This window comes from Schistocerca nitens, chromosome 2 (assembly GCF_023898315.1).
Source record: "Schistocerca nitens isolate TAMUIC-IGC-003100 chromosome 2, iqSchNite1.1, whole genome shotgun sequence".
NCBI classification, from domain to species: domain Eukaryota; kingdom Metazoa; phylum Arthropoda; class Insecta; order Orthoptera; family Acrididae; genus Schistocerca; species Schistocerca nitens.
The window spans coordinates 354239591-354255926 of NC_064615.1; the positions used below are offsets into that span (position 1 = coordinate 354239591).

General features: G+C 36.9%; 1 protein-coding gene across 1 annotated transcript in view; it reads right to left on the reverse strand.

Moving 5' to 3' along the window:
- Positions 1-16336, reverse strand: part of LOC126234403 (zinc finger-containing ubiquitin peptidase 1-like) — a 224105-nt gene that overhangs the window by 161307 nt on the left and 46462 nt on the right. Inside the window, exons 3-4 of the mRNA XM_049943091.1 lie at positions 16003-16123; positions 8569-8684 (exon numbers count right to left, since the gene is read on the reverse strand). Of these exons, the coding sequence (XP_049799048.1) occupies positions 8569-8684; positions 16003-16123 (237 nt within the window). The remainder of the gene's footprint in view (positions 1-8568; positions 8685-16002; positions 16124-16336) is intronic.

Sequence of the window (16336 nt, forward strand, 5' to 3'; positions counted from 1 at the left end):
CGAGCATTAGGGTGTGTTCTTAGTCAGGAAATGGATGGGAAAGAACATCCTGTAGCCTATGCGTCTAGGCAATTGAATGCAGCGAGAGGAATTACTCAACAACAGAGAGGGAGATGCTTAGCGTAATCTATGAATTCACATATTGTAAATGTTGTTTATACGGGAGAAGATTTTGGGAGTGACAGATTATGTTGCGTTGAAGTGGTTGTTGGTGTTGAAGGTACCGTCCACTAGACTCGCTAGGTGGTGCACAAGCCTGGGAAGAAGCATGGTAATGCGGATGCACTGAGTAGAAAGGTGGCAAAAGTAGAAGTCATAGGTTATGACTTAGCAGTATAGCAAGAATTACAGGACACTGACAAGGATTGTAAATTGTATCGGACACAGCCACAATTTAATATGTACGACGGTCTTCTGTGCAGGGAAACATAGTTAGGGCCACGGGTAGCAGTGCCAGCGAAGCTAAAGAGATGAGGTTTTAACATGATCACGTGTTATATGGTCATGGTGGGAGTAGAGCGATGAATAGGAAAGTGGCAAGAAGGTATTGGTGGAGGGGTAGGAAAGTAGATGTGGATCAGTATGTCAAAAATTGTATACCATGTGCACAGAGAGCAGATTTGAGTCAGAAACGGATACAGGTACAATGACTGCTGGAAGCGACATGTCCATTTTCTATGTTGGGAATTGATGTGTTAGGACCTTTCAGTCGAACACCATTGGGGAACAGACTTGTTCTGACAATAATAGACCATTTTTCGAGGTATGTGGAGATAGTGGCTATGCCAAATCAACAGGCAGCAATGGTTGCACAAGCATTAATAAACAACTGAATTTTGAAGTTTGGTGTACCGGAGACAATAATTACTGACCAAGGGACCAACTTCTTGTCGGATTTAATGAAGGAACTGTGTAAATTGCTGAACGTAAAGAAGTTGAGGATGCGCGCGTTGCATCCACAGGCAAACGGAAGGACAGAACGGGTACACAGAACAATTGGGAAGATACTGAGTTTTTATGTGGATTCTCATCACTGTCAGTGGGACAAATATTTGAAGCATATTGTATGCGCATACAATGCAAAAATCCATATGAATACCGGTTTGTCTCCATTTGAGGTAGTGTATGGCCAAAAAGTACCATCACCATTTGATTTCGTGAAGCTGCAGAAAGGAAGAACTGGTGAATTGTATCTGTTTAAAATCTTCAATGAACTGCATGAAAAAATTACATTCACATGTGAGTGCGAAAATGAACATCATCATTTAAGCTACTTGGATTTAACATCAACGATAACTGATGATAGAATATCCTTTAACATTTAGCACAAAGAAACATATACAGACCACACTGTACCAGCCTCTTCAACGCATCCTGAATCCCATAAAAAAAGTCTTTTTTCACTCAGCCATCCATAGAGCTGTTTCCACACCACTGTCCGCCGAAAATCTTGCAACTGAGATAAATCTGTTAAGAACCATTGCAGTTAACAATGAATATAAGCCGACTATAGTAGATAAAATCTTCAGAAATAAGACCAAAGCCAGAATTACCACTCTCAGCACTCCTTTTAATAATGAAGTTTACGAAAAGAAAAAATATTTTTCCATTCTGTATATAGGGCCAGTATTTTACAGGATTCAGCGATTACTCAGGAAAAAATATAACTGCAACGTAGCCTAAACTACTAACAGCAGCTTGCATGGCAACCTTATACATAATTTAAAATCAGAACCGTCTCCCCTCCAGAACTCAATACCCATAAAATCAGTTGTGACACATGTAAAGCCTATTACATAGGCCAAACAGGTCATGCTTTCTCTGCAAGATACAAGGAGCATCTTTTAGGGAAAAATGGTTCTAACATTCATAACTCAACCTTTGCCGACCACCTGTTGATCACAGGCCACAAACCTATGGAAATTCATGACATCGGAATTTTGCACTGTTAAAGAAAAGGTTTTAGACTAAACATTTTGGAAGAGTTACAGATCTTCAAACATCTTTCTCTGAATGATGGCCTCATATTAAATGAACAACTGCAGTTGCATAATAAAAATTTTTTCAATGGCTTAAAGCCATTGCTTAAAGATGTCTGATAGCTGATGTTGGTTATCCGCTTCCCTGTTCGGCCCTTAAATACTGTTTTCCTCTCCCTTGCTTTTATAATTTACATCCTGTTAATTTGTCAATCACTATTATATTAATTTCGTATAGATGTTGTTAAACCTTTGTAAATTCTGCTACTAGATGGCGCAAGCTGTATCATGTTCACGTCATCATTTGCTACGGCCCGCTTGCGCAGTCGCTGTTACTCATTCGTGTCCTATACTTTGTAGTGCCCTTAGCGGCATATTTATACATTGTTTTAAAATTTTGACTATACCTGACATGCAATTCGGACAATGTCTTTGTTCTTCGAATTCTTTGGCTATTGCAGGGAGTTATATAATAAAACAATAAATAGCCGTCTTTCATTGCATGCTTTCTACACTTACTAGTGTTACCAATAACGACTGAACGTTACAGTGCAACAATAACTGGAAACTCTCCAAAGCTTCCAGTGATTACAAGTAGCAGCTAAGTGATTCACAATGAACATGCAGAGCAATTGGGTTCAGATCATACAGGAAAAAGAGTGTACAAACGAAATATAAACAATGATTCAGACATGGTGCTAGAAGAAAACTTACAGGAGGAACCTTAACAGTCAATTTACAAGTCAAATAGGGGTGAAATTAATCAGAATCAATTACAAGGGATATAAGTATCTCATTCCAGGAGGAGGAACCTCACACAAAACAGAGAACAAATCCCATGTATTGTAAAACCTTCCAGTTTGTTACAAGAAGGTAAAACACAAGTAGGTGCTATTAAAAAAATGCCACTAGAATCTAGAGCAATATAAAGCAACATAAACGTGAAAAGAGTGGGATAAATAAACCTTAAGTTATCAACGTAGAGTTGTGGCAGAAATTTTAACGCATTCAAATTATCGTGCAGCTTTTTCAATGAAAATTTGAAGGGCTCGGCAGTAGAAAATGGTACGGGACAAATCAGTAGTTCTGAGAAAATGCACCACAGATATTTTAATAAAATCCCATAAATCAGTTATCTGAAATATATACAAAATCATATTTTCTTCGGGTACAGCATTGCTTTATTACACAGCTTCAGTAGTTACATATTTTTAGTATGTAATATCAACTTGAAAAAAAAATTTCAAAATTTCAGAAACATGTACTTAACATTATTTACTCGAAACATTGTCTCAACACACTTACTTAACATTTTTTACATGAAAACATTATATTCTCAATGGATTTACTTAACATTATTATTTTACTTAAAACATTGTTTTCTCAGTACATGATTGTCTATCTTTCTTCTTCATCTTCTTGTTGCTGAAGTGGAGTACCTCCTTCTGCTTGGAGTGAGTTGTACCAATCATGGTATACAGGAGGTATCCATTTTAAGCTTGAGAGAATGTCTCTTAGCGTGTCTCCTTTAATGGGAAGAGGCCCAGAATATTTTGGTTTAAGCTCTGTCATGAAAAAACTGTTAGCAGGTCTTCCATGTTTTGATAGAGCAACAGATTCTAGGCATCCACTGTATGTATCACTAAACACTAATGTTGGGATGGGACTTCGTAGCTCAGCAGAAAGTAGAGGTTGAACATAATTTCTGATACTGAATTTGATTTGAGCAGTTGATGCATGTGGTTGGTGGAACAGCTGTTTCAGTGCAGAGAAGCTGTAGAAAAACTTTTGAGTCATACAAGCCACCTTGAATGGCTTCTTTCACTGGGATGTTCTTAGAACTTCTTCCCAATGATCAGGTCCATAAACACTTTGATAATGTGAGGTGACATTTTTCTCCTCCTGAGCAAAGTCTCTGTCACTAGGTAACATGCTATGTCCAGCCTGAGCAAAGGTGTGCTTGATGTATCTGAAATGACCAGACTTTAACAGGTATAGCCAATACACCACTAAGGTCCAATTCCTGTTTTGTACGTCACAGTTGTCAGAAAATGCAATCAAGTTTTCAGCTTTGGTGTCATTCTTTTCAAAATACATCTGTAAACAGCTCACTATTTCATCTGGTCCCCTTTTAGCTGTTGCTTCATCCCAGAGAAAAAAAAGTCCTCGGCTATCTGCACAAGAGTGGACACTGAAATTATAGCACCATATTTTACACTTATAAAACATTGGTCCAGTAGTCAGTTTAGGTGTGGGTAGTGTCTGATGCAAATCAAACGTGTTTACACGAACATTTTTGTCTCGTTTTGCTACTTTCATCAAGTATCACAGATTGCCCAGCTTTTCGATGGTGAATCTCCTGCATTATTTGCAATGAATGTATTTCAGCCTCGTTTTTACAGTTCTCAGCATGCTTGATTGCTACATAAATTGAATAACACTGTTGACAAGTGTTCATTTTAGGGTTCTTGAAACTTATATTGAATTCCTCGGTAAATATTTGTCGAAATTCTTCTATAGAAAAAGAACTTTTGCTTGCTGCATGACATTCCTCGACGTACTTCTCATAACAGAACTGCATGGAATATTCAATGCTTGAATACTCTCATGATGAATCTTTTTCTAGTGTAGTGACTCCTATACTATGGAAGTTTGTCAATAAATGCTTTCACATTGTTGATGACATACTTTGAATATTTTCTAGGATGACTGGTATGCTTACTTCTGCCATCAGAAGTAGGTGAAACGGCACCATTTTTCAATTGTTTCATGATATTCTCCACACATCCTCTATTTTTCTGAAGTCCATGAATGTTAAGATATCCAGTTTTGAAAACAATGACATCCTTTCTGGCAGTTTTCACTGCATATGCAACTGTTTGACTGCGTCTAGGTATCTGCTGTTTAGTCTTTTTTCAGATAACAGTTTTTGACTGCAAACAACCTTGTGGGTAAGCATTTTGAGCATCATAGCAATTCATTTCCCAGCAATTTCAGAATATTGTTTGTTTATCTACTTTATTGATAAGCTGGAAACATTTTTAGGGCATTTGCATGGCAGGCCTATCCTGTTTTCTTCAACAACAGCCCCCTCACCTCTGAACTTCGTATACTGCTTTCTTTCATTCCTGGTTTTCTTCATTTGCTTTTGCACACTGCCATGTTTTAGCCTCTTCCATCCTTTCTGTAAGCTCAGTTGGTCGTTAACCTGTTTAGTGTCTGCTTCATCATTGTCACTACTGCATGTATCTTTGGAGGAACATCAACCTCCAAGAAGCCTCTGAACCTACAAAAAAATCAAAGTCATAAGATTAACATTCTGCAAAGTTCTAAGAATAATGAAATGCCTAAGACTATACATCCACTGTAGTTTTCATTATGTAACATAGACACTGACATTCTCCCACACACCTTCTCTAGAAAAATATCTTGGAAAAGATAAGCATGTGAAATAGAAAAACTACATAATAACAGATCCGTAACTTAATAATGATTGATGTTAGAAGGCCAGGTATTAACATATAGCAACATGTACAGATACCAATATACTTCATAGAAAACTGATTTGGGTTTCTTACTATGGCAACTAAGCAATGCTAAGGATGGCCCTTAACATTATGGACATCACATTGTCAAGTAAATTCATGTAAATAATGTTAAGGGACGCAACTTAACACTGTTTACTTGCAGAAATAAATATTCGTATTTACCTGATTATCAACATCTCTGGAGGTGCTTTCATCTTCAGGAACGTATTCAGGGTCTTCATCAGAGTCATAAGTATCCAGGTCATCTCCACACTTGTTCAAAAACTCACTGATAAGCTTGTTTTTCGCACGAATATTGGACACTTCACTCTCACTTGCCGCCATATTATTTACTTGCACACGAATCAAAAAAGCTGGCAACAGTGAAAACCTGAAAGTTGGCATCGTGGTGCCATCTATTGGTTTTTCGTGGAACTTTTTACTAATATGAATGAAACATGCCATCTCTGACATTCTACAGTTAATATCTCTGCTTCTTGCAGATTGTCCCTCACCAATGTTTACTGCCGAGCCCCTCATTTCATACATTGTTCCTACTCATAAACAACCAAATATAGATGTGCTACACATTTGCTCTGAGAAATACTTTGTAGACCACCAACAGACATTAATTTCAAACCCCTTCCCCAAGATTTCTGAAATTGTTATACCATTAAAAGTGGCAATTCTTGTGGCTACAATGGTGCTTTTAGCAGTCTAGTAGGATTTTATATTGACTTGGTAGGACTATCCTTTATAATATATAATAGTATAACTGTAATAGTAAGTTATTACCTAACATCATATTACCCAACAGTCCTTACTATGCTACATGGAAACCCATCTAAAAAAAAAGAAGAAGAAGAAGAAGAAGAAGAAGAAGAAGAAGAAGAAGAGTAAGCAAATCTACTGTTTCAGGACTTTAAAAAAAATTTACAAAGTTGTCTGTGATACAGAACTGACACATTTTTCACAGCTTAATAACTTGCTGGTCATCTTTCCATTTGATTTTCATAAAGGACTTTCTACAAAGATAACTACATACACTCTCACAAATTAAATCGGGGTAAATCAAGCTGTCAGTGTATTCTGTGACCCTGCGAAGGAATTTGATTCCATGGAACAGAAAATTTTCCTAGAAAAACTAAAATTTTGTTGGTATTAAATGATGGACATTCATAACAAAGAACAAAATTGCTCAACAGAAATATATTTAGACTCAAAATGAGGAGTCACACAAGGTTCAGTATAGGGTCCACTCCTACTTCTATTTTTCATAAATGACACTGTACTGACTGCTCACAAACTGTAATGTTTGCTGATGACACAAGTATATGAAGCAAGGCCCCAAACTTACCCATATCAGACAAAGGCCAGACGAGCTGAAAAGATCTGTAACAGATCCACAGCAAATGTTTCAAATCTTAACTCATGAATAGACATATTTTGAAATTTCAGACAGAAGCAAAAAAGAAGTTTGTGGTAATACAATGGACAGCTTAGCTCTATAAACCATTCAGAAACAAACTCAGCATTAACTAGTTTTTTTTAATTGCTAACAACTCATAAACCTATTATCCATTGGAGAAACATAAAACTGTGAATACTTGGTGATTAATACAACAATGAAACAACCACATACAAAATTCTGAGTCATCTGGTTCATTCAAATGTTGGCATTTAGCCTCCATTCCTCCACAGACTCTGAATCTGGGTTCTGTGTGCCCTGCTCCTTTTCCCACTAATAGTAGCATCCTAGCAACATGATCTTATCCACCCTGAAGAAGAAATTTGTGGTTCTTAAAATTAGCGGTCCAGTCTCTATTTATTTTTATGCATGTTTATTGGCCATATTGGAAGGTGTGTCTCCTAAAGGTAAGTAGTGACCATCAATTGTTTCTTTCTGAATACAATAAATTTCTAAATGGAACTTCCTTTTTAAATGGGTTGATAATTTGGTTTTCCTTCACAAAAGTGCTGTGATTATCAGCTCTGATGTGTTTACAGCCTGAATTCCAACCAAACGCTAGAATAATGATGCCATTAATCTAGCTGTACACTTTGAAATACACCTCCTACGAACTCATTTCTGAAGAACCTCTAAAATCAATGTTGACATCTGTGGCTTAAGAACACCAATGAAATCACTTTGTCCAGTTTTACTTTTCTACATAAGATATCTGGAGAGACTATGTATTGATTCATTTAACACTAAAAACTTAATAATAGACTTTCCTCAAGCAGTACACTATATACAAATAAATATAAAAAAGATATGGTTATAATAGAGGGAAACATTCCACGTAGGAAAAATATATCTAAAAACAAAGGTGATGTGACTTACCAAATGAAAGTGCTGGCAGGTCGACAGACACACAAACAAACACAAACATACACACAAAATTCAAGCTTTCGCAACAAACTGTTGCCTCATCAGGAAAGAGGGAAGGAGAGGGAAAGACGAAAGGATGCGGGTTTTAAAGGAGAGGGTAAGGAGTCATTCCAATCCCGGGAGCGGAAAGACCTACCTTAGGGGGAAAAAAGGACGGGTATACACTCGCACACACACACACACATATCCATCCACACATATACAGACACAAGCAGACATATTGTCTGCTTGTGTCTGTATATGTGTGGATGGATATGTGTGTGTGTGTGTGTGTGTGCGCGCGAGTGTATACCCGTCCTTTTTTCCCCCTAAGGTAAGTCTTTCCGCTCCCGGGATTGGAATGACTCCTTACCCTCTCCTTTAAAACCCGCATCCTTTCGTCTTTCCCTCTCCTTCCCTCTTTCCTGATGAGGCAACAGTTTGTTGCGAAAGCTTGAATTTTGTGTGTATGTTTGTGTTTGTTTGTGTGTCTGTCGACCTGCCAGCACTTTCATTTGGTAAGTCACATCACCTTTGTTTTTAGATATAAATATAAAAAAGAAAATTCTACAGAAAAACTATTTTATGTAACAATGAAAATAAAAGTTTATTAAAAGACACACAATACTACAAAACACAATAATTCTGTTAACATGACTGAATATAATATTTAACAGTCTTAAAGCCTCACCCTTAACATTTCAAATTCTCGTTGCTCACGTAATCTGCGAACTTCTCTTTCCCGCTTCTCTATTTCTCGAGCCAACATCCGATCACAGGACATGTCTGGAGTAATAGGTGACAAACCTGGAACATTTTTGTCATATATGTTTCAACAAACTTTTAAATCATCTTGAACCTGCATAAATATGTGTAATGAATGAGAATTAAATCTGTAGGTTCAAAATTCCATAAAATAAAACAAATAAAATTAAAACGAGATTGTGCAAGCTTTTTACCTCAGTCATTTCCAAACTCTCAGACACAACACTATGTATGGAAAGACAATAAAAAAAATTCTGGGTTACATTTGGTAGTTTTAAATATGTGGTGAAGATGATTTGCCATATAATCATCACAACTACTATACAGCCTTCACACTTGAGTGTGCTTCTACATCATTAGTAAACTTTTTAAGCTGTATTTTTAACAATACTTTTCTAATTTAACATTATTTGAATGGTTAATTATACACATATTTTTCATGGAATATTGCAAGTTAAAACTAAAAATGAAATCACTGCTATAGCATGAAACTAGAATAGCTGTATAAAAAGAAACGTTCACTTGAGAAAACTATGAAATTAAAAACAGACATAATCTACTGGTTGACCATCACTTACCTTCAGAAGACAAAATTCCAGTACCCCCAGACAGACACCATTTTTTAAACAACAAAATAACAACAACAACAACAACAATAATAATAATAATAATAAATTAGTTATAGGAACTATGTGCTTCTTTCTAAGGGACATGTTCCACAATGTTGAAAAGGAGGAACAGATGACTAGGAGGCTGAGAATCTGGACAGCTGGAGACTACAGTGGGCATGTAGCATTCTCTGTTAATACACAGGATTTAGTTTAGTTTTTGTTTTCTCGTGCTTTTGCAAAGAAGTGTATTCTATCTATGCCCTTTAATGTGTTAACTAAAGTGTAATTACTTGTTCTAAATTTTTGCGCGAATTTTAGGGCAATTTCATTGTGGGAGCTGATTGTCTAATGCAGCTTCATGCCACCATAAGTGCTATTATTGTCAGATTCCGTTTGAATCTTGTAACCTTAGAGTAGAGTGCTTGCATAGTCAGTGTAACTGCAGATGGAGAGTGCAGTGGATGTGGCAGGATCAGTAGCATTTTTTGTTCGTACACAGTATTAGGTTTAGTTTTGTCCTCATATTATTCTGCAAAGAAGTGAATATTACTGTGTTGACTTGCGTATAACAACTTAAGTTTTTGTGTAACAATACTGAGTCACAGAAAGAATGTCAGAAAGTGAGTAGTTGCGTTTGTGCATTTGTGTGTGTGTGTGTGTGTGTGTGTACTTGTCTATTTCCGATGAAGGCCTAGTTGGCCGAAAGCTCACTATCTGACAGTCTTTTTGTTGTGCCTATCTGTGACTCAGAATCTCCACTATATGGTGAGTAGCAGCTATCCTTTTCTAATATTGTTACATTCCATCCTTAATGTTCCATTGTTTGCATTTTTATGTACATATTAGTGCTTTTGAATTGTGTGAGCTGACTCTGGACGGTAGTAAAAACCAGAAATAGCTTAGCAGTATGAACAGGATTACACCCAGTGACTCTTTGGGTTAGTGTAAGATTACTTGTGGTATACACAAAAAATTGTTTAAAGATGAAAAGGGACTGCATCTGTCATGAATGGATACAGCAGAAACTAGCCACTATCGGCAAGCAACTAAAAGCAGTATTAGCCACTGTTGACAGGCTTCAGGCTGTTGCCTTGAGCTGCCACGGCATTGTGACACACGAGGCAAAAGCTTTTACACCACTGGAGTCTCTAGTTTTGCCTTGGATACCAGATGTTGCACTGCCTTCCATATCACACATCTTGCCTGGCCAGCACTTATCTGATGGATAAATGGAAAATGGTAGTGCAGTTGTGAATCTGTATTGTTCTCTCTACCCTATCCTCAACCGTGTTTCTAAATGCCTTCCAAGATTTCCTTTTAGCTTCCTTCAAGACATGTTTCACATCATTCATTCTTTCCTATACTCCACCCCACCTTCTTCCCTATGATATGATATCTATCTTTTCCAGGCTTCCTTCTTATACTTCACCACCTGCTTCACTTCCTCATTCCACAAACTTGTTCTTTTCTTCCTTGTATCTATTACTACTGCCACATAGGTCTTCTACCGACAGTAGTAATACTGACTTCAGCCTAATCCACATGAATTACTATCCTCATTTGTTCTATTTTGGAGCCTTGTTGTCACTGACTCCGCATACATATTTTTTTCTTGTTCCTTCTGAAATTTCTTCGCTTTAATTGACTTTAATTTATTGGTTTTAGATTTAGCTGGTTTCCAGAACTTAAGTGTCCGTCCCCATCATCTGCAGCAAATTTTGATCCTCATATAACCTTCACATCAATTATGTCATTCAGTATATGCTAGGTACATAAAAAGTAGTTGATAATGCTTTTGGCATTTTACCTTCTGTTTCATAGATAATTTTATACACTTGTTTTTCAGGGAAAAATGAGTTACCAAGTAACAGTTGATTTTCCATGCAGAATTCTATTAGATTCCTGCCACCATCATTTTTGGTTTTCTCTCTGCCATGACTGCCCATATTCCCATGTGTACTCTTTTGTCCTGACCTGCTCTACTACTGAAATTTCATCCAGTTAGTACTGGACAGCCCTTGGCTAGATTTTTGCCCAGAGTCCACTGTAGTCTTGCACAGAAATATTCTTCACCTAACAATGGAAAATACAGGATGGAAAAATGACAATATTACACAGACATTTTGCTACTCACCATATAGCAGAGATGTTGAGCTGCAGACAGGCACACACGACTACTGTGTCTGGCTGCCAAAGTCTCACCTAGGCAGCCAGAGACATCAGTCATGTGTGTGTGAGCTGCGTGTGTGTGTGTGTGTGTGTGTGTGTGTGTGTGTGTATTTCAGAAGAAGGCCTTGTGGCTGAAAGCTTACATGTTTAGTAGCTACATGGTGAGTAGCAATCTACCTTTTTCGTAATATTGTCATTCTTCTTGATCTAGTATATTAGAATCTTCGGTTGGTGCGTACACCTGAACGTATGACTCTTCCATTTCCAAGTCAAAATCATCAGCTGTTATTCTTGAACCGAATAGTTCCCATCCACTCACTTTCATTTCAAGCAGCTCCCTGATAATTATACCTACTCCTGCTTTTGCTCAACTACACATAGCAGACCCAGAGTACCTTGAAATATAGTAGCCCTCCAGCATTCTCCTCATTCCACTACCACTGCTTTTCACCTCACATACTCCAAGAATGTCTAGTTTATGGTCCTTCACTTCCTGAAAAAGTACTGCCTCTTTACCATCAATCATCTTTATATTTCACGATCCAAATCTTGTCCTTCATTTCAAAACCAGTCATCATCATACAGATCTCTCCAGTCAGAGGCTACTACTATTTCTCTGAATCACTTTTACCTCCACATTGGTGATTAGCCCATTGTTGAGTAGTTTGTCAGGTCACCTCCTGTGACGAAGCAAGCTGGGATAATTTTAATTACCCTCTTGTTTTGTCATCTGCCTCCTTAAAATTCATTTTTTTTTTTCATTTTGGCTTAATTAACTTTAACATACATGAGTATAAGTTGTATTTTCATAAAACAGACAGATTGGCCCTCAGTTTTAAATTAAATAAGACCAGACCTAATTTTGTGCTTAGTTTTATGTATGTAATTATTTTCTAATTTATTTTGACTATTCCTAGTTAGTATCTTTCATTATAGGGAGAAATCAGTAATTGTTTCGTAACTTAAATTCTATTGTTGACATATAAACAAATAAAAGTTCTGCAATACTTGTAAACATTTGGAAGACGAAACGCTAGTAATCTTAAAGTATCTATTTAACTCTATTCAAAAACATGGTAGTAAAACAAGCTATTAATTAATTTCAAAGTAATTAACAGTTTGTCTAAGGTATTGTTTACATAACTCTATTTGTTAAAATCATAACTTAAACAAATAATTTGGCTTAGCCCTTGTAGTAGAAGAAACTGTTAAAAAGGTGGAATTGTTCGATGTATTCAGTTAATTTAATGAGTTAAGTTTTAATTGCAATTTCAGTAAATTTAACTTCGAACAATGTGTAGTTTCAGTACCGATTATTGTGATTACATATAAGGGCCCGAATTTTGGTCATGAGACAGTCAGTCCATGGCCAAGTTTCAGATGTGTAACCAATGCAGGTTAGAACAACAGTGCTTCAATTTAACTGTGAAATAAGTGTTAAACAGTTAGGCCATGTGTAGAAACCAATGACAGTGACTGCTCCATATGTACCTGATTATTCTTCAAGAGGTGGGGACTCTGTGGTTATGTTTTTACCGCTCGTAGATGTTCAACAGGAAACTACTGTAACAGTATGTGGAGTTTCGCCTGCAAACTATTAATGAAGCTTATTGCAAGTTAAACAATAGTGCACTGGCCACATAACTGTATTATTGGGGTGTTGTTAACAGTGAAATTAAAGTACTGTGAAACGCAACTGTGCATCTGTCAGCTGCGTCATTTAAAATATTCAGTGTCAGAATCCACAAACACCATTTTTCAGCCAGTGTAGCAACGCAGTACGACGACCACCGAGGACAACAATCAACAAATGAAGAACTAAAAAGCAGGAGGAACCGCTGCACTTCCCATGGCCTTTTTGGCCATCACATCCCAGGAATTCGGGGTGTGGGCAATGCATTTCCTCTGTATCCATTTAGGTATGACTTTGCATCAATTACTTGGTGGGTGGTGGCAGTTGTTCCCCAGTGGACGGTAGGGTTGTCACATTCCTTTGCCCAAAGATGTGCATTAATGAGCATATATTTGATGAATTTTATATTTAAATGATGTAAGTATTTGAAAAGGAGGGGGGGAGGGGGGGGGGGGGAGACTAGAGTGAAATTGGAAGAAGTGTTCCAGTTATTACAATCTTCCAATGCTACCGAGTAAGCCACATGGCTTGCCATGAAAACTGTCTCAACTTTAGTACATTCAAGTTTCTTGGAAAACTTTGATTTTTTCCAGCATTCTTGAGAGTTTCATGAAACTGCTTTGCGAAATTGATATTTGAATTCTGTACTTCACATACCATAAATATAAAAAAAATTAAAAATACAGTTGCCAGATGGTCTCTTTGTTAGTCTGCACCTGTTCTTGACCTACATGAAGGACATACTAGGGATGCTGGAAGTCTGTAACTGGTTCCCAGGAAACAGAATAACCCTCTATCTTACAAATACTAGCATTATACAATTCTAGTCAAATAAATATGAGTTACAGATTCCAAGAGCAGAGACCAATGGGCATAGACTAAATGAGGTTCCATGTGTGAAGTTGCTAGATATCTAGATGGCTAATAATCTGAAGAGATACCAGCACATGGATAACTTAAGATAAAATTTGTTCTGCCCACTTCGGACTTGGAAATCTATCATAATATGTTGACCTGTAGACAGGACTCTTGGCACACTTTTGCTCAATAATATGCAATCACATAGTTTTCTGAGGCAACACAGCTAATGTTTAAAAATTATTTATTCTGCAGGAGTGTATAGTAAAAATATAATGTAAAACCGATTACCAGACATCTTGCAGGAACCTCTACAGGGGACTTGATATTCTTGTACTTATGTTCTAATACACTTATTGCCTAATGGTTTTGTGATTCATAAAAGTGAATTTTGAATGAACTGTGAAATTCACAGCCACGATATTACAAGTAAAATGATTTCTGTGTAGGTGATGCATGCCCACCTAGGGCCCACAATAGAGTTTTACATTCAAGTGCCAAAGTTTGGAAAGGTTGCCAGCAGTCATCAGACAGATAATTTGAAATTCCCAGAAATTAAAAGATAAAGTAAAAGAACATCCCTGCAGCTATTCCTATAATTAATAAGAATATCTGGACTTGGGGATACAAATTTTGAGTAACACTAATTTTTATATTAACTCTCCACCACGAGCAACACAGACATGTGCGATCAGCTCTTTCCAGACAATTCCACGTTTTACTAATTACCGCTTTGTTTGCACGTCGGAAGTCACGATTTTTCCATAAAATACTTTTCAATTGTTCTGTAACACCATAGGCTGCTGCATTAATGTCAAATCTTTTTCTGTTGCTCTGCAACATTGGAGATCGCTATTTTCCCGTCTGAAACTACAGGAGTTGCGTCTTACATGTTCTCCAGTCTCTATCACATACTAACATGTATACCTTATCACGGCAGCAATTTTGTATCCGTATTCCAAGCTTGTGTTTGTGTGTGGAACCTTGCTTTAAGACATACAATACTCAGAACATTTATCAACATGTTTATTCTGCTTTTATACTGTGGAACCTGATTTTTACATTTCCCTGCGTTATTTACATTAAATGGCAATTAAAAATCAATTCTAAAGTAAGTTTTTTGTTTTCTTGTTACATTCCTACGATATTATCCTTACAACTATTCTGATTATCAAGTAAAACTGCCCTATGATTTTGTATGGAAAAAGAAAAAAAAATCTGCAAATTGCCCATAGTTAGAATGTTAAACAGGTTTTTGGCTTTTCTCAGTATATAGCAAGCAACATGGTCTCTGGTGTGTAGTACAAAGTAGTGGCTAAAAGCAGCACACGAATGGTGGAAGAGGAGGATCAGTGGCCTTCCCCCCTCCCCCAAAGTAGCTGCTTTTCTCCTAACACAGATATATAAAGTAATCTACAAATAATTCCCTTAGTTATCAGAATGAGGAAATTAGCACCGATCACATATTGTTATTTGTATTCTTTTCAGAAACTGTCTGCAGTGGCTCTTTCTATCTGATAATGTATAACTTGACTCGTTCCACTTCCCGAAGTCTCTCCTTCATGGTGGGATTTATTGAACATGATGTGTGAATTAAACAAATAAAAGAACATATATGGCACTAGAGTAAGTTTTGGAATAATGGTTTGTGGCAAGGTATGCACTATGTGACATGTAAAGAGGTTTCAAAAGGTTCTACAAAAGTACTGTAAAATTTGTCTGGCACAAAAAGCAACACAACTGAAATGAAAACACTTCTGCATAAGGCAGGCTTATCTTAGAAAATTCAGAGCCTTGGTAGAGATACTGATTTTAACTTCTGTTACAGAGTACGAATTCACCTGACACAACACTCTAACCAGAGACTTTACAATTTACCTCTCTACCTTCACCAGCCGTGCAAGAAATAATGAATGCATTCAAAAGTTTGAGATTCTGTTAGGAGATATGTGTGTCTACTGCCATGCGATACTGTGTAGTTAGGGATATTTTATGTCACATAAATTAGTCTATTAGCAGCTATTTATGTAGCATGCTGATTAAAACTCTGGTATACATTGAAAAAAAAATGCACATTTCTTGGACCTACCCTTATTATTAAAATGTTCTTCAATATGGGCTACCATCTCCTGATTGCTCTTGAAGTTAGTCATACAGCATACAGGACAGCTATCACTCCAGTTCTCCACACTATTTACAGGCTGCTGTGGCTGAAAAATAGTGGTCCAAGATTGAGAAAAAATACATTTACAGTTCAAAACATACTTCAATTTTAGTGGTAAAGTTAATCAGCTGAATGTACTGTTAACAGAGCCTTCATCCAATAACTTACAACTGGTTCTACATTACTTATTAAGTAATAACACATATTACCTTGCCAAACAATACTCTCTCTGTACAGAGAGAAATCAGTTTCAAAAAAT